Source organism: Neltuma alba, unplaced genomic scaffold (assembly GCF_004799145.2).
Source record: "Neltuma alba isolate B1F8T4 unplaced genomic scaffold, ASM479914v2 tig00012228_pilon, whole genome shotgun sequence".
Lineage (NCBI taxonomy): Eukaryota > Viridiplantae > Streptophyta > Magnoliopsida > Fabales > Fabaceae > Neltuma > Neltuma alba.
Window position 1 is genome coordinate 140,607 of NW_021636758.1, and position 17,568 is coordinate 158,174.

At 37.0% G+C, this 17,568-nt stretch overlaps 3 protein-coding genes and 1 long non-coding RNA gene across 8 annotated transcripts; 1 reads left to right on the forward strand and 3 right to left on the reverse strand.

Annotated features, from left to right (window-relative positions):
- Positions 1–737: 737 nt before the first annotated feature.
- Positions 738–1,747, forward strand: LOC114725143 (uncharacterized). The gene is made up of 2 exons (XR_003738401.1): positions 738–858; positions 949–1,747. It is a non-coding gene; the product is annotated as an uncharacterized LOC114725143 (long non-coding RNA).
- On the reverse strand, positions 1,597–5,258 carry LOC114725140 (short-chain dehydrogenase TIC 32, chloroplastic). Of its 2 annotated transcripts, none has more exons than XM_028911622.1 (8): positions 5,080–5,258; positions 4,218–4,449; positions 3,731–3,810; positions 3,463–3,613; positions 3,195–3,276; positions 2,200–2,284; positions 2,051–2,097; positions 1,597–1,915 (listed from the first exon to the last, which is right to left on the reverse strand). In XM_028911622.1, exons 1-8 carry the CDS (start codon positions 5,183–5,185, stop codon positions 1,751–1,753), a joined length of 948 nt encoding a protein of 315 aa, XP_028767455.1. In that variant the 5' UTR covers positions 5,186–5,258; the 3' UTR covers positions 1,597–1,750. The 2 variants fall into 2 exon arrangements, with proteins under 2 accessions (XP_028767455.1, XP_028767454.1); XM_028911621.1 differs by having other exon boundaries at positions 3,195–3,273; positions 3,460–3,613.
- An 851-nt stretch (positions 5,259–6,109) lies between these two features.
- On the reverse strand, positions 6,110–7,887 carry LOC114725141 (aquaporin PIP1-3). Its single transcript, XM_028911623.1, has 4 exons — positions 7,492–7,887; positions 7,077–7,375; positions 6,500–6,640; positions 6,110–6,398 (listed from the first exon to the last, which is right to left on the reverse strand). Exons 1-4 carry the CDS (start codon positions 7,811–7,813, stop codon positions 6,303–6,305), a joined length of 858 nt encoding a protein of 285 aa, XP_028767456.1. The 5' UTR covers positions 7,814–7,887; the 3' UTR covers positions 6,110–6,302.
- Positions 7,888–10,662: 2,775 nt separating this feature from the next.
- LOC114725137 (signal peptide peptidase-like 2) lies at positions 10,663–15,638 on the reverse strand. Of its 4 annotated transcripts, XM_028911616.1 has the most exons (15): positions 15,582–15,638; positions 15,206–15,273; positions 14,730–14,885; positions 14,514–14,625; positions 13,970–14,089; positions 13,563–13,714; positions 13,257–13,445; positions 13,015–13,049; positions 12,658–12,814; positions 12,195–12,248; positions 11,902–11,994; positions 11,646–11,788; positions 11,225–11,295; positions 11,034–11,117; positions 10,663–10,906 (listed from the first exon to the last, which is right to left on the reverse strand). In XM_028911616.1, exons 1-15 carry the CDS (start codon positions 15,631–15,633, stop codon positions 10,785–10,787), a joined length of 1,608 nt encoding a protein of 535 aa, XP_028767449.1. In that variant the 5' UTR covers positions 15,634–15,638; the 3' UTR covers positions 10,663–10,784. The 4 variants fall into 4 exon arrangements, with proteins under 4 accessions (XP_028767449.1, XP_028767450.1, XP_028767448.1 ...); XM_028911617.1 differs by lacking the exon at positions 15,582–15,638 and having other exon boundaries at positions 13,563–13,639; positions 15,206–15,421; XM_028911615.1 differs by lacking the exon at positions 15,582–15,638 and having other exon boundaries at positions 15,206–15,421.
- Between the last annotated feature and the right edge of the window lie 1,930 nt (positions 15,639–17,568).

The window sequence follows — 17,568 nt, forward strand, 5'->3', positions numbered from 1 at the left end:
AAGCTTTTCAGCCTTTTTAATATCATCTCAATCTCAAACATGCTCACCTTATCTCTATTAATTTATTTAGATATTCCCTTTGACGTCATTTATTTATTTCGTAAAAATCGACAAGGCTATCATACATCATCTTTCTTGCCTTTGATTTACTTTGGCCCTGAATATATCATGGTCCTTCCTCCTTATTGAGTTGAGTCTTCTTTTTTGGGCCTGATATTGAGTTGGGTCTTCTATTTTGCTTGATCACAAGTCAGAAACAATTTAATTAACGCCTTGTCCTGGGGCGCGTAGTTGAATTAAAACGTGGAATCATTTAACGACTTTTCGGCTTCTCGTCGCGGTGCCTCCGGACTCCAGGGAATTGACACGCTTCGAAATTCTGCATCTCCCGCCAAACGTGGAAGATTTGAAGCTGAAAGTACATTCCAGCGAATAATTTTACAGTTTCCTGGTTTTCTTCTTCGGTGCTCGCAGTGAATTTAAAACTGTCAGTTTATCAAACGCATTACTGTCCCTCGCACTACTATTCTGATGGTAGCATGCCGTCTTTGATCTTTTCAAGCTCCGGCAAGTGATTATCTGGAATGCTTCTTAGCGCGCCTCTCGGTTCAATCATTTCGTGCTTTAAAAGTTTATTTCTTCTCGTGCTTCCGCCGATTACGTTATTAGATTTAGAGTGACTAATACAGCCAAATTATACCATCTTAACATTGAAATTTTTTTACAGGCTCTAATGGTGTTACCACACACAGCTCTGTTCTGGTATATGCCGTAGAGTAGTACTATATAATGGAGAACGAGATGCTGCTACGGAATGAATTCTCTGTATTATATTTCTGGTCCTTTGCTGTCCATGTGGTAGTTGGTTAATGCCAAACGTGAATTTACACACAGTTTGCTTCAATTTCCTCTACTTCTAATTTCTTTTCTTCTCCCTCCTCCTCATAGGCATGCCATCTTGGTGTGGAAGTCTTCCCCCAAAGAGGAGAAGAGGAAAGAAAACAAGGAAAGCATTGTTTATACGACGCAGTGCAAGTTAAAAGGCACTTCTGAAAACAAGTGGAACAACGGATTGGGAGGATCTAGGAGACATCTTATCATATTGCCTCGGATAAGGGATCACTATCTCCTGTGTTTTCTGGATCAGCATCTCCCTCAACACGTCTCCCGATGTCAAAGTTTTGTAGATGGCTGAGCATGAGTTCTATATGCCCTTTTGGGGATGAGAGTGAGGAAAACAAGTGTGTGTTCCGTGGTTGCACGAATGCTAGAGAAATCTGGCTATTTTTCTCTGGAAATTTGCAGGATTGGATGAACTGGGATTCAAGGCATGAGGCTGGATGTAGCAAAGTACAACGCTGGACATGGAGGAAGCAGTATTGGCGGGCTGAAAAGTGCATGCCTGTTCAAGCTTCTGGAGGATACAGCAAATAAGGACTTCAACAACAGGATGTTCAATCCAGCTCCAAAGGGAGCGCTTAAAATGGATGCCATCACCGGAGTGATGTCTGGGAATTGATGTGGATGCTTCTGTGGACATACAGCAGCACGATGCTTGCGGAGGAACAATACGAGATACTGAAGCTATTTGGGTCATAGGAACAACACCACACGTTGAAATTTCTAATGGCCAGAAACTTGTCATGTTCTACAAAGTTTTCTCACCTAGAAACAGTCGGATATAGTTTTCTCACCCCCGATTACACTATATTACATCACATTACATCCTCCTGATTCTTTTTCTTTACGACTACTTTGGATCTGTCAGGCTCAAACTGAATTCCCAGAGTTTTCTGGCCAATTCTGAATCTGTAGCCAGAGAGCTTGGTTTTGCCTTGTTGCTATCCATAAAGTATTCACCAGATACTCCCTTGACTTGTGGATGCAATGCCACGTAACATTGAGTTGCAGCTCCCTAAAAACACCCCACAGGATTCAATATGAAATATTAAGAATTTAAATGACAGAAAAACCACATCATCGGCAGCAAAAGGCATCAATGTCACCTCCACACACTACCCCTGCTATGCTCATGAATGTTACAACTTACCTGCTGCACATTTTTAAGGAAGAACTTCCCCACTGCGCCAGCAACGGCTGCACAGTCCGAGTAATAGATGCATTATTATAGAACAAAAATCGAGAAGTAAGAATACTTTAATGCACATATTGGCATCAGATTAATAGAATAAAGGATACCATTAAAGTAACCATGATACCGAAGAATATTTGTTACAATCGTCCCTGGATGAAGGGAGTTAACAGTTATTTCCACTTCTTCTTCCTGACAAACAAAAAAACAACAAAATAAAAAATTATACATCCAATTCAACCAGTCAGTCAACAGATGAATGCCAGAGGAATGGAAGACCTCTCCAAATGCAGAGCATGCACAGACACAGGGTCTAAAGATAGTGTTTAACAACATGGGCAGCATGGAAATTATGCTTCTAATTTCTACAAGGAGGAGGGAAAATGTCCTAAAATAATAATGGCATATTATCTTTGCAATCAACTGCAATGTGAAGGTTATCTTAGCTAATAAATCAGTGAAATATAAGAAAAATGACACTTAAAGCTTATGAAATTAACAGCTGAGAGAACCTTAAAAAACAAAATCACCCCCCGAGACTATAGCAGTAAGTTATCACTGATATTTTATAAAGCTATTAATCATGCTTGCTAAAGTTACGATCTGGTCTTCCCAACGTCATCTATAGGAATAGTGAAACATCCAAAAACATACTTATAACATCTAGAAGACTGGTATGTAATTTCAGAAAGCATGAATTTTAACTGTGAGAAGTACCAGTAATAAATTTTTATGATTCTTAGAATATACTTTAGTCTTTAAGGCCATTGACGGTCAATTTTATAAAAGACCCTCAAATATCATTTTCTTAAGTAATATAAACATCAGTAAAACCATGTGAAGCTCAGAAAGATTAAGAAATATTGATATACTTTGACAGCAATTTGTTTAATGAGTTGGTATAGCTATGTCTACTCATGATATTATGTTAAAAACACATGAAATCAAAAATTAATTATGACCATTTACAAGTAGAATCAAAATAATTAATCTGACAGCAATTTATTTAATAAGTTGCTATAGCTATGTCTACCGAAGATATTAAGTTAAAAACACATGAAATAGGAAAAAAAATAATTATGACCATTTACAAGTAGAATACCTTCAAGCGTCTTGAAAGCTCTTTTGCATGCAAAATATTAGCAAGCTTTGATTGTCCATAAGCAAGATAACTGTTGTATCTGTAAATAATCAAACAGACAAAGCGGAAGCATTCCATTTTGAGAATCATACATACATACATACATACATATATATATATATATATATATATCAAATGGTAACATCAAGAAAGCACCTCTATAGCATGAGTTTAGTAGCAGATGGAAAGAGGGGGGAAAGCAAAAATTTATTTAGCTAGAGCATACCCTGATTCATCATTGATCTTATCAAAACAAATTCCCTCTTTATATGCAAATCTGTGTGCCTTCGATGATACGATAACTATTCTTCCCTCCCGCTTGCATTCGTGCACAGTTTTCTTCATAGTTTCCAATAAAAGGTTTGTTAAGAGAAAATGACCTGCAAAATAGCATTAATCCTTAAAATTCCTAATTGTACATCATAGGAAGTAAATATAATCGATATGAATCGTTCAAAGATAAGGTGAGGAGAACATATGATATCCTAGTTCATTACCTACATGATTGGTTGCAAACTGCAACTCAATGTTGTCTTCAGAAAGTGTGAAGGGGGCAGCCATGATTCCTGCATTATTACTTCAGCCGAAAAATTCATTTCAACTCTTTCAACATCAACAAAGACGGGAGTTTCTCTCTATGCAATATTCTTAATCATATTCCTTTAGTATCCCAAACAAAGTGAAGTGTTGCAAGAAGAGTGGAAGACTGCATTAGCAAATTTCATAACGAGTTTCCGAAGGCAACGCAGGAAGCAAAAGGGTGGTAAATCAATATCTATTTCTTACAAACATGGAGCATTCACTAATCAGAAGATATCAATCAATAGAAATTAACCACTTGGATACACATGCATAGATCAAGAGAATATAAAGAGAGCTAGAATTAACAAAAAGAGCTGCAATTTAGAGGCTCAAAACCACTATTGCTAAACGTTCATACATCAGGAGATTAAGAGGCAAACCAGATATTTCTAAACAGCTTACATTAGGATATTAAGACGCAGACCAGAGGAATTGTAATCTGCAGCGAATTTCCTTACTGACGCCATTGAGCTAAGATCTAACTTCATGACATCAATTTTGGCAGAAGGCATTTCCTCGAGCATTTTGTTTTTGACGCTCATACCAGAGTCCACATTCCTTACTGCCATAACCACATGGACGCCACGCAATGCTAGAACTCGGGTCGTTTCAAGACCAAGACCATTGGATGCCCCTGAAACTCAACTAAATGTGAGTACTGAGGGAAGATGGTGGGTACATATTCCATTTTCAGATACCATCCAAGTCATTAAAAGTTGTGTGGTATATTATACAATGTTGAATTGCATTTTGACTAGACAGGCTTAGTAACATATGACAGGAAAAAAAGATTTTCTTTTCAATTTTGTTTTTAGTTAAAAAAGTTTGGTCCTTATTGCCAATCAACCATAACCTCAACATGTTCGATGATCAGAGAGCAGCTATAGCTATATAGTCTAAATATCGAGCTCTTATCATCTCCCTCCCAATCCTGTCCACATATAAAAGTATTCAAGACATTATCCAGCACTGTTAGATTATGACTTCAGAAGTACAGACCCTTCGATGAGAGTATCCGCACCATCAGAAATAAGTTCGGCCCGGAACACTGACCAGAGTCAGAAAAGGGGAAATCCACATCAAACAAATAAAGATTTTCCGGTTTTATTAATTCATGAGCTAATCTTCTTTACTACAAGTGTTTGGTTTGGTCGAGAGGGAATAAATATCCAGCCATCGCTAATCACTGATCCTCATAGTAAAGCGATCTTATTTGTGTACAGTAGCCAATCACAAGGTGGAATAAGAAAATAGAGAAGAAAACCTGTGACGATGGCAGTGAGACCGTTTCCATCGATTCCTTCAGTAACTTGCTCCGCAGTGGAAGTGGCTGAGAATCCAGATGGTCCCCTGCAACCAAACATCCACATTTTTTTTTTCTTGGTTCGCAAAGAACACGATCACGCCCTCCAAGTGCAGTCCAGGAGCAGAGCAGAGCAGACTCATCGCATCATTTTCGTCACTATTTATATCTCACTATTTTGCCAGGGACAAAAGCGTACTTTGGCCTCATGTGGGTCAGCTTTTTTGCCCAGAAACATTATAAAAATTAGGGTCTCCATGGAATGCCAGTTTATAAACTTTTTTTTTTCTGCCAGTACATCACTTCAGCGTTAACCTCGGGGAGAAGTTAATCGGTGGAATGCCAATTTTCAATTGTTTGTGGTCCACAAACTTTTTGGCCCAGAAACATTATAAAAGCTAAGATCTTCATGGAATGCCAATTTATGAACTTTTTTTTTTCTGCCAGTAAATCACTTCAGCATTAACCTCGGGGAGAAGTTTATCGGTGGAATGCCAATTTCGATTTGTTTGAGGCCTCTTGGGGCGGTTTCTCATTATATCAATTAGCATTCAATTCAACGTTCTTCGAAAACATCAATGTTAGTGTTTAAAACTATCTTCATTTAATTTTTATTTTAATTCTAAATATAAAACTGTTTTTCATATTTTTTTAAATTCTAATTAATACACTTAATTAGGAAGGATATTTAAAAAAAACCTTTATTTATTACAAATAAATAACTTAATTTCTTTCTTTAATCTCCTCAAATTAATTAACTAGTTCTTATAATAAAGACCGGAACTAGTATTAGGAATCGGTGAAACGTTTTCGTGTTACAGACTGCTGAATTCAGGCATTAAATTTCTTAATCTGGCATTGGTCCAAAGCCGATAGCCATGTTTCCTTCAAGTATTTCCCGCCTGTCATGCTTCACATAGGTGGCTCATCTTTACCAAAATCACTGTTCATTTCACTAGCTATTATTATCAGTTCAGAAGGATGGTTTGCATTGAGGAACTAAAGAGGAATCATGGATAGAAAAAAGCAAAAAATAGACATATTAAAGAATTCTACATTCAAAGTTTGACACACAAAGGAAGAGGTCATCACTCATAATTTACACACACACAGACAGACACAAGAACAAAAATTAAGGATGTCCAAGTAATACGAAAAGATGCAGAGCAAAGATGATGAGGGTCTCAAGCCCTAGACTTGAAAGGAATGGCTCGGATGACTATCTGGTGATATACAGCAGCAAGGAAAGCTCCAGTGAAAGGTCCAACCCAGAATATCCACTGCACGCAAATATATGGGGACATGGAATTTAGTTTTAGGCAAAAGGAATCAAGCAAACAACTTGATTAATGATAAAGATTCAGAAAGAGGAGAACATTACATGATCATTCCATGCAGCGTCCCTGTTGTAGATGATAGCAGCACCCAAACTCCTTGCTGGGTTTATACTTGTTCCTGTGATGGGAATGGTTGCCAAGTGCACCAAGAACACAGCAAATCCGATGGGAAGAGGAGCCAAAAGCTACAATTACACCACAGAACACCCAACAACAACATAGGTTAAGTCCTGCTCATAAAACATCACAAGCGTTCCATGCCAGCTTTGGTTTTGAGTTTTACAATTAAGCAAGCAGAGCCAGAAAATCCGTTGGCCAAAACAAAATTTCCAGAAAATCCACTATCTTGTTAAAATATTCCGTTGTAGAAGATAACTGAACAGAGTTAAACCAGTTGAACTAGAGAACTAACAGATTATTTATCAATTATGTAACTTGGTAACTACCCTAATCTATTCAAATTACGATAAAGGACTTGCTTTTGTAGGTAACTCATTCGTACAAATTATCGAGGACTAACAACCCTAGAGCTTTAGCACTTAAATGCAGCAACACAACTGGAACAGTGAAAATATTGAAGAAAATGAAACAAGTAGATGTAAGATAGGCAAGAATACATACAGGGACGTGAGAGTCTCTAGCGTTTCTCTTAGCATCAGTGGCAGAAAACACTGTGTAGACAAGGATGAAGGTGCCAACAATCTCAGCTCCAAGAGCATCGCCCTTAGTGTATCCATGGTTTACCATATTTGCCCCTCCACTAAACATCTCATACCGAGCATTACCCTCAAAACCCTTCACAACACCAGCACCACATATGGCTCCAAGACACTGCATCACCATGTAGAACAGTGCTCTTGTGAGGGACAGCTTCCTTGCCAAGAACAGACCAAAGGTCACTGCTGGGTTGATGTGTCCACCTGTTTTAACCAAACCAAACCAACGTTTACTCAGATCTGAACTTCCAAAACTAGAATTTAACTAACCTAACCCAACAGATTTGAAGCTGGAAGGAAAAAAAGAGGGAAGGTGTTACCTGAGATTCCAGCAGTACAGTAGACAAGAGCGAAAATCATACCACCAAAGGCCCAGGCAATTCCTTGGATGCCAACAGAGGCACACTTTGGTGACCTCTTGACACCCATGACAGTCAAGATGGTGATGTAGAGGAACAAGAAGGTGGCGACGAACTCTGCGATACCGGCTCTGTAGAAAGACCATGACTTGAGCTCACCTGGCTCGAACAAGGGTGCCGGTGGTGGCTCCTTATAGTCCTTGTCGGTCTGAGCAGACGTGCCCAACGGCTGCCTCTCTGAGAATTTGTTTGCTCCGACCCTCACATCTTCCTTCGTGTCCATGGTTGCTCACTCAAGCTCTCTCCCCAGAATAAGCTTCTTCCTTTCACCCAGCCCTCAAAGCAAGTTTCAGTGGATACAGATGAATAGGATGATTTGAGGCGTTTTATAGTGGAAGTGGTCACTGTGCTTTTTCCTGCCAAATAACAATAATGGACCACAGTCACTTCTGCGGCACGCAGTGCCAGTACAGATGCATGTATTGAGTGATTTTTCGCTCGTTTGAGTATATTCTAATATTTTCTATTTGATTTGAATAATTCTAAAATTATGGAACAGGGGCTTGTATCGGTAATTAATTCATCATCAGCATGACAGTATAGTATGCTGAAAAAAAAAAATTTACACTGGCCTATCTGCTTAAAAATTCCTTTTTTTTTTTCGCTGCCGATACTGTTAAGAAAAGAGTGAACAAACTATAAATACAGCTTCTATTATGATTGTAAAGTCTTTTATATATATAAAATCCTAACAGGACATCATTGGATCCTTTAACAATAGACGCCATGCCATCCTTTTGCATGCACATTAGTAATTAGTAATAGTCTGTAGTTTCACTGCGCATTTATTATGCCTTCCCCGGAGAAAAAGAAAAGAAAAAGACAAACTTTTTATGCTTTAATCAGCTTTAATCAAGGGGCTTAATTTTATGACAGCGGGTAATTAGAGAGCGAAGAAAGTTATAATGGAAGGATTAGGATTTTTCTGGAAAGAGGAGGAAGGGGGGATGTTGGTGGGCTGTAGTTGGGATGTCTGCGTTGTTTTGTTCTTATATAAGACGCAGGGTGTCATCCTTGTCATTCTCTTCTGTCTTTAAATGATTTTGTCTTCAGATTTAATTTAATTTTATACCGTTTGATTAGCTGTTAGGAGCCGTTTGGTGGTTGAAGGAACCTCAATAAAGTTACATTTTCTCTTGTACCATCTCAAGCCCGGATTTCATCTAAACATGTCTAGTAAACACGTGGTCTCTAGAACAATTTACTCCTTTCAATACTTGAAAGGGACATACTAGTATCATTTTTTTCACTCCTGAATCTTAACCATTCACGCGTGTATTTAGCGAACAAAAAGTAAATGCCAGCTTGAAGAAGCCCTTCAAAAGATGGCTGTTAGGTGGCGACCGTTGGGAAAGTGACAAGACAGCTCTTGGTGGGGCACATACCCTAGAGTTTTCTGCATTGCTCATGAAACCCTATTTACCGTTGCACAAGCTTTTGCCTTGCCTTGTGCCGCGTTACACACTCTGAAGACGTTGTCCATTACCAGAATGCCCCCCAAATTCAACCACAATCCCCTTATTTTGAATTTCCGTCACTCACTATTCAACCATAATCCCCTCATTTTGAATGTCCGTCACTCACTATGTAGTATGGTTTTGCTCAAAAGCATTAAAAGGTCATATAATTATTTTGCTGGGCCAAAGACACCATGGATTCCGTTGTATTTTGAATAAATGAAGTATTTAATTTATTCCCCCAAAGATATAGTGGAACTACCTTCCTTTCATTTATTTTCTAAACGCGAATGGCTCGTTTGGTAAGTGACGAACATAAAAGCAAGAGATGGGGATTCACAAAAAAGCACACACCGCTTTGATTTTTTTTTTTCCCCTTTTGTTTGCATGATAGACACATCTCTTATCTCTTAGTTTCAGAATATATCAATTTACTATCTTAGATTTTTTTTTCCCGCTCCTATTTCGCGATCCCTTGTCACCCACGAACTCAGCTGAAAAGGAGTAGAGTTCTGGTCTTTTGGAGTTCTCTGGATTTTTAAATGCCGTGTGGAGATCCTCAACTTCACTCTCACACATTTATTCCGTTGGGAATGAGACGGAGCTATCTCAGCCGTCGGATTAACTCCACATCCCTATAATTCTACCGAATTCTGAAGTGGGCCCTACTTTAGAAGGCCCCAGACCCTCACCACCGCAAGACCCTAATCTCCCTTTGGAGCAGATAATGTGCCGGACAGCTCACCTGGCGGGACCCACTTAGGAATCCCGGCCTAAACTCACATGCAAGCATGGAGCCTCTAACCCCTCTCTTTTCATTACTGCCCTTACCTGCTTTATGGGTTACTCCTGTCAAAAGCAACAAAACAAGTCACATTCTAAATTCTTTCGCTTTTTCTTTATGGGGCCAACCACTACTCTATTTCTTTCTACGAGAACCAGAATGGGAATAACTGAATAAGAAAAAACAACACATTAATGTTCTTGAAATCAGCATCTCTATCCCTTTACTTGGCTCTTCATTTATTCCAACGGCTCCATTTCAAGCTTTGTTCTTGTTTCTGTCTTGTTTGTTGATGGCTAACAGCTATCCTCTTCGTAGCCATTATGTGTACTTTCAACTTAAAACATTGTTCATTAACAATTAACATTATCTTCATTAATAATATACTAAGACCTATGACGAGTCGAAAGTAGTTTCTCATCCCGAGAGTGTTTAGTTAAGAGTGGCAAATAAACTAACCGCATATTAACAAGACAATTGAGTACTCCTATGTGGTAATGCCTGAACTGAAGATGAATCAGTTCGTGTCTTGTCGGGTTCTTTCTTGCTTTTGTTCTGTTGCAAGAGGCAATAATGCCAAACTAAGCCGATTGTAACTCAAACTTCAGAATGCACATTAATTTTTGATCAATTCTGTATGCCTCATTGCCTTCCTCAGTTTTTTGTCTACATGTACCCTCTACAGCAGTGGGGCCTCTAAGTCCCAACAATTTTGCTGATGTAGGCTTACTAGATTCTCTTTATTCTTGTTTCTTCCATTGGCTCATCTCTTTCCCTTTTTCCCTCTTGGTTTAACTCAAAAGCACATTGCAATTCGCAACCCAGTAAGGCGCATGGAAGAGGATCAATTTCATTCAAAGGGGAATGATCTCATGGATAGAGCATTGAGATGCTGAGCCGTTGACAGGGGAACTATACACTGAATGTAATAATTAGATGTCAGGTTTACATTATCATTTAGGGTTTAATTCTTCACTGTGCTGGAGCCTGACATGAGGGCAGGGTCTCTCTGGTTCTCCTTTGGTCCACAAATTTCTCAGATCCCCACGTTTATGCCCCAGTGCCAGAATGGTCCCTGCATCAATGAATGAAACTGTCAGCATGACGAAGAGGAAGAAAAGAAAGAAACTGTTTGCATATGACTATAGCTGTTTGAGAAATTCATGGGCAATTTTCAGGTTATTTTCATCACAAAAACCCACCGAGGGTGAATGGAACAATGTAGAGCAGTGCTGGTTGGCCTTGCCCATTCATCAAGTTCAGTGCTAAGTATGTAATCATGAGACCTGTCAAAGTCATTCTTTCATTCAGTTTCAGTAATAAAAAAGATGTACTTTGTGGAAAGGGTTAGCTCGCCCAGTAACAAGACAAGTTGATTGCTAGTTAGCCTCACCAAAGCCATATGCAAATATTGCCCACAAGAAGTATCCATGTCGTAGATTCTTATTTGCCAGCCAATCGTACCTGCATGAATGGCCCATGCTGTTCATCAGAAAACCTTTACTCTTCAACTAGCATAAAGAAGGGGAAATTACCATTACACTTGTCTGCCAATGGCAAAACAACAAAATGTGTAAACAAGCACAAAAACCAAGGCATTTTTCAATTATTATTTGGCCCACTTGGACATTGTCAATTGTCAAAAATGTCCCCAGTTCAATTTTCCAAAAAATTAGTTTAATTTTTACTTGAAAGAAAAAAGTTACCATCTTGCTTTTGTCGAAGTTGGAGTTTGGGGTTCATTCTGACAATTTGAACGGTAAAATGGTTTAAATGACAAAAAGGACAGCTAAGGACTAAGGAGGAGCCAAAACCTGAGTGAGAATGCAACCAGCAGACCTGGTATAAGAATATCTCCAAATCCTATGATGTTGTAACCATGCCAAGGGTCAATAATGCGTGGAAACTTCAGCAGCATTGGGATACCATCTTCTCCACTTTTACCACCTTGGGCTACCTATTGGAAAATCTCCAGATATTAAATTACGTATTACGTGGGTTCTTTGTTAATGCCATGACATAGGTTCTTTATAAGTCTCATGATTTTATGTGAAAAATAAAAAGACTAACCTCAAGCATCACACTTTGATTGAACAGCTTCTTTGAGACAAACACCCAAAACAGGTCGTAGATAAATGCACAACTGAGAAGAACAGTGCCCACCTAATTTATAAAAATTCAAATCAAGTATTCTATCAATTGTAAAAGGAGCATATCATATTACCTTATAAAAAGCAACGGAATGTACAAATTAGACTTGAGTATTACATGATGACCCCCAGAGAGGGGGAAACTTTATCCATCTTAACATTACTTCATTAAAATAACTTCCTATAGATGATAGCATGAGCTGAAATTACTACCTTGAGATTAGGTATTTGCACAAACTGTAGAACTGTTATCATGAGCGCAATTCCCTGTTTGAATGATTATTGCAAAAAGAAAAGATTATTAAACCATGCTGCTTGCCAAGCAGAGACATGGTAGCTTGCCGTCAACTCAGTATCAAGAATAGAAACTCCAAATATCAAATTCAGTAAATGCATAGATTGTTATATTCAGTAGAGTTGGAAGAAGATTTAATAGTGAAATTGTTAGTAGAAATCAAAGGAAGCTCTCATAAAGATCATTTTCCTCGGAGGTACAGTGCCAATGCTGGTTTAACTTCCTGATTTAGCATGTGATGTTGACCTATAAAAGCCTGCAGGGTGCATATTTCTATGCACAAATGGTACTCTCACAGCTAAAATTTTGAACTTTTCCTGGAAAAATATGGAGAGAGAAAGAGGGAAAACGATTTTCAAGACGGGGGAAATCTGTTCTTACAAGTATGTCTTGACCGATCCAAGCAATGGAGGCTTTGCGATAAATTGCCCAAAGGATAGAGAATGCTATGCAGAATGGGAAAATAGCAAAAGTCAGGTACGAGATAGCTCCAAAGAAAGGAACTTTAATGTATGACTCGCCAGCTCGCTCGAACCACCTAATGGAACACAAAATGTATGATAACATGGTTAGAGTAAGACTCTACAGTGGGATTAGTTCTTGGTCTGATCCATTTTAAGCTTACCAAATGAAGACATAAACTAACTCATGGTAATATCAATAGAAATATGCCAAAACACGAAGTTCATAACTTTCCACAAGTAAGATCCTGATAAAAGGAAGATGAGATATTCGCACCTTGAAAATAAAGCAACCAAGCAAATTTGCAATCCCTGCAGGTACAAGAAACTACGGTTACGGCTAACTTAAAGCAGAACATAAAGTCAAAACCAACAAATTTGAATAAGATGATGGGAAAGACGTAAGATTTTCATGAAGCGCACTCATGCATTGTGGTATATATTGCCTTCTCTCTCTGTCTGCCTCTACGGATTTAGCATTTAGAAATTTGGACAGAGTTCAGTTAGGACTGCATATACCTCGGTTCCACCAATACAGAAGAGAGCAACCAGAAGCTTAATGAACCACGATGACAATGACATAAGTTTGTACGTTATGAACAGCAAAGTTGAAGCGGCTATAACAAAAAGGACTGCAGCTTTCATATTTATGTTTATAACATTACTAGCACCTCCATCTGTAGCACTTGGCATTTCCTCGACAACATCCTATAGAAACAACATTTGAAAGCGAGTGCTTAGATAAGCAACTATTCCAGTGCACCAAAAGAATAATGATGCTTAAGGAAAGGTGAAGTTATGTTTAAAACAGTTGAGAAAACTGACCTTTAATAGCTTGTCTTGTTCAATATCTGCTTCTCTGGTGTTCCATGCTGACCAATATGATGCACACACTATGGTCCCTATTGACATCAACCATAGAATTACTTCTGCTACGTCAACTGCAGGTTGACGTGGTGAGTATAGTTGCACAAACACTGCAGAAAGGGGGGGAAAAACTTTTAAAATGCTACCCAGAAAATTTAGGTAAAGGACAGGGAGACTCAAATGATAGGTCCAAATGTGGCTATTTCCCAACTTGATTTTTTGAAAGAAAAGCCAAGAACTTCTACTTAAAGAAATTTCTAAATGTTATGACATGTTAGTCTTGTTAGTCAATAGGAACAATTGCAACACGCTGAAAGCATGAACAATTCGTGTTAAAATATCATAAAGACTAGGAGAAGCCTCACCAGGTGAAGAGGTCGTCAGCATTTTCTTCAACCTTTTTCCTGCACTTTTTGGGAGTATGACAACAGGAATGTGTATGTCTAAAAGGGTTTCATCAGCTTCACAGACCATCTTGAAAAGTTCTGCTAGCAAAAATAAACTGGCTATAACAAATGGATAATGGAAGCAAACCTATCATTCCAGCATCTTTATCTTTCTTGATATTGAATATTTAAAGAGCTACTACCTCTAATCCTTAATATAAGAGCTAGTTTGATTTTTAATTTGGTTTTAAATATAAAACATCAATCCTCTTTATCTTTCATATTTATCCATTTTTTCCACGGTAGTCTTTGTAGTAGTTGCACATATTGAATGTTTCATCAAATGACACTTGATTAGCAAAAGTATTTTAGAAAAAACAACACTTATTTATTACAAATAACTAACTTAATTAATTTTCTTATTCTATTTAAATTAGTCAACTAGCTCTTATATTAAGGATCAGAGATAGTATTATATATGTGGTGCTCTGTTGTCAAAGCTTAACAAACAGGTTAATTTTACCTTCCTTAAAATTTATGATGAGGATAGCCGAAGCATTAGCAGCTTGTGCATTAGTTGCCTTTGTTGTGAATCTGCAGTGGCCTCGATGTGCCAAGATCACTTCTCCAGCAAGCTAGAAGAACCCAGATTATGCATGGTTATCTCAAAATCATTGCGAATTTTTGCTATCTCAGTGACCAAAGTACAGTTGATTAATATTATGTATGAGCAAATAACCTTATTGTCTGTACTGCAACACTCTCCAGGGTGTGAAAGAACAAGGCGAGATTTGAGAGCATTTTTTTGTTCTGATTCAATAGTTCTTCCGAATCTGGCATTCATGCCAACAAACCCAGCATCCTCTCTGCCATCCACCCAAGTTTTCACTTTTACCTGAAAAGGGAAAAGAAAAAAGAAAAGAAAAGAAGAGAAAATATTTATGATGATAACGGCCTACATATGATGATAGCCTAGATACAATCTAACATCACAATATCAATCTGATCTAAATTTTTAAACATCTCAAGGATATAACAACGGCAAAGACTGAGTTTTCGTGGGTCCTAAGATATTGAGTTTAGACCCAGAACTTGCAGACGCTCTTATATGACTCATTTCAAATTCCTTTGAAATGCATGTGTGGAGAAGAAGGATGTGAAACCAAACAAGATTCAAAGAAAAATTAGCAAAAGATGGAAAAGGGTATGGAATACCAGAACAAAATTGTTGCTGCAACCAGGCTTCCTGGGAGTGGAATCGCCATTGTCAGCAACGTTCCCAGCTATCATACGAGTGTCATGGAGCAGCAAGAATAGAGTAGAAACTAGAACAATCCAGAAAATCTTCTCCAAAGCCATGTATAATGTATTGTTGAGTACTCTTCTTCACAAGTTACAAATCCATTGCCGGTTCAGAGCACGAGATCAGTAACGGCATCAAGTCCAGAAAACTTGTTGCCCTTCTATTGCCATTACAAATTTTGTAGTGATATCTATATATATATATTCTTGTGCTCCGGTGGATTCCTTGGTTCCATCGAAGATTGCAGGATATTATAATAAGATGCGAAAAGGGACAAGGAAAGATTACCAGCAAGCCACGGCGGTGAAGATGACGCATGTTGCCACGACACGGCGTCCATATACAACAATACTTCCATGTTTCAGTGTGTATTGTTAAGGTGTTCGTGTTAGACTTTAAAGGAATATTTGATTCCAATTATTTCTATTATTTATTTACAATGGTCCTAATTTACTTGTTCGGTTCCTTTTCATCCATCGCTTTTTTTTTTGGGGGGGGGGGGTTTTAATTTTAAAACAATCTTAGTTATATTGTTGTTTCTAATAGTAATTATACAATTATTTTTATTAACTTTACAGGTTCAAAGCATCATTTTTTGACCAGCAGGTTCAATGCATCATCAATTACGAAAATAAGCAAAGGGTGTATATTGAACCGAACTTCAAACTTTTATAGTGAAATAACTACTCCCTGCAGTCCGTATTTATTTTTCCTTAAGGTTATGTCACATGATAGGAATCTTTAATTAATGTAGAATATTAGTCGCGCCATATATTGACTAAAAATTAAAATACCCCATTTAACCGTCTTTTAAATTTATCTAATTCTCTCTCTAAGTTCTGATATAGTTAAAAAATTTGACCAGATATGGGATAAAAATAATGAAAGATTCAAAACAAAATGAAAAGTTAAAACAACGATAGATATATTCCTCTGATTCTTAATATAAGACCCATTTAACTAATTTAATTAAATCAAAAAAGTTAAGTAAGTTAGTTAATTATAATAAATATGATATATTTTTTCTAAAATACCATAATCATCTTTTTTAATATCCTTTTTCTCTCACTTACTTGACTATGGTTGAAGGAGTATCCATAGCGGTAATTTAAAAAAAATTAATAAATATGATAAATAAGTCTTATATTTAGGATTAAGTCTTATATTAAGAACTGAAAGAGTATAATAGAGGGAATGACTTTAAAAATTTTAAACTTAGGAGGAATTTAGAATCCCAGAGCACTTTTTAAAAATGTTTTTATCCGAATTGAAACAAATTTCCCTTTATATATTTTTTTGCATACTATAAAATTTTTAAAATTATGATTTAATTTTTACCTAAGCACTCTTCTAGTTTTATAAGTTAACATATTTTCGCATAACTTGCGTCGACAAAAAGGCAAAAAGATTATTCGATTCCGTCTTTTTAATTTTTTTTATCATTTTTTTAACTTTTGTAATCCTCCCATTGTTTTAATTTGGGGTCAATTTAGGCCCAAAGTCTGTTTCCAAAAGCAAAAAATCAGCCCCTTGAAGGCTTTAACCGAAGAAAGAAGCCCAACAATATGAACCCAAAGTCAGAGACGCGCCGAGGTCGTTGTCCAAATTTGCCTAAACCTGCGGCGCACGCCAGTCTTCCTATATTTCAGCTTACATCATTCTGATATTGATTCACCACATATTATTTCATATCCTTAATATAACATCTAAATAACTAATTTAAAAAAATAAAAAATAATTAAATTAGTTATTTATAATAAATATGTGTTAAGTTCTCTAAATTATCTTAATCATGTATATTGAAACTATCCTTTGGTAAAAACTAATAACCCTTTACAACAAATAAAAATGCTTTGGATAAAATATCATAAATTTGGGAGGTAAATTAAAATGAATTAATCTCTTATATTTGATAACAAATTTAACCCCAAACTAGCTCTCATATTAAGGAGGGGATGTAGTACTAAATACTACCTCGATCTTTGATATAAGAGTTAGTTTGACTTTTATTTTGATCCTAAATATAAGATTCTAATATACTTTGTCTTCATATTTGTCTTTTTTTAAGGTAGTTCTTGTAGTTATAGTAAGAATATTTAAGGAAAGACAACACATTTATTACAAATAACTGATTTAATTAATTTTCTTAATCTACTCAAATTAATCAACTAGTTCTTATACTACCTCCTGTCCTTAATACAAGACCTTATTTGACTTTTATTTTGATCCTAAATATAAGACCCCAATCCATTTTGTCTCTCATATTTATATATTT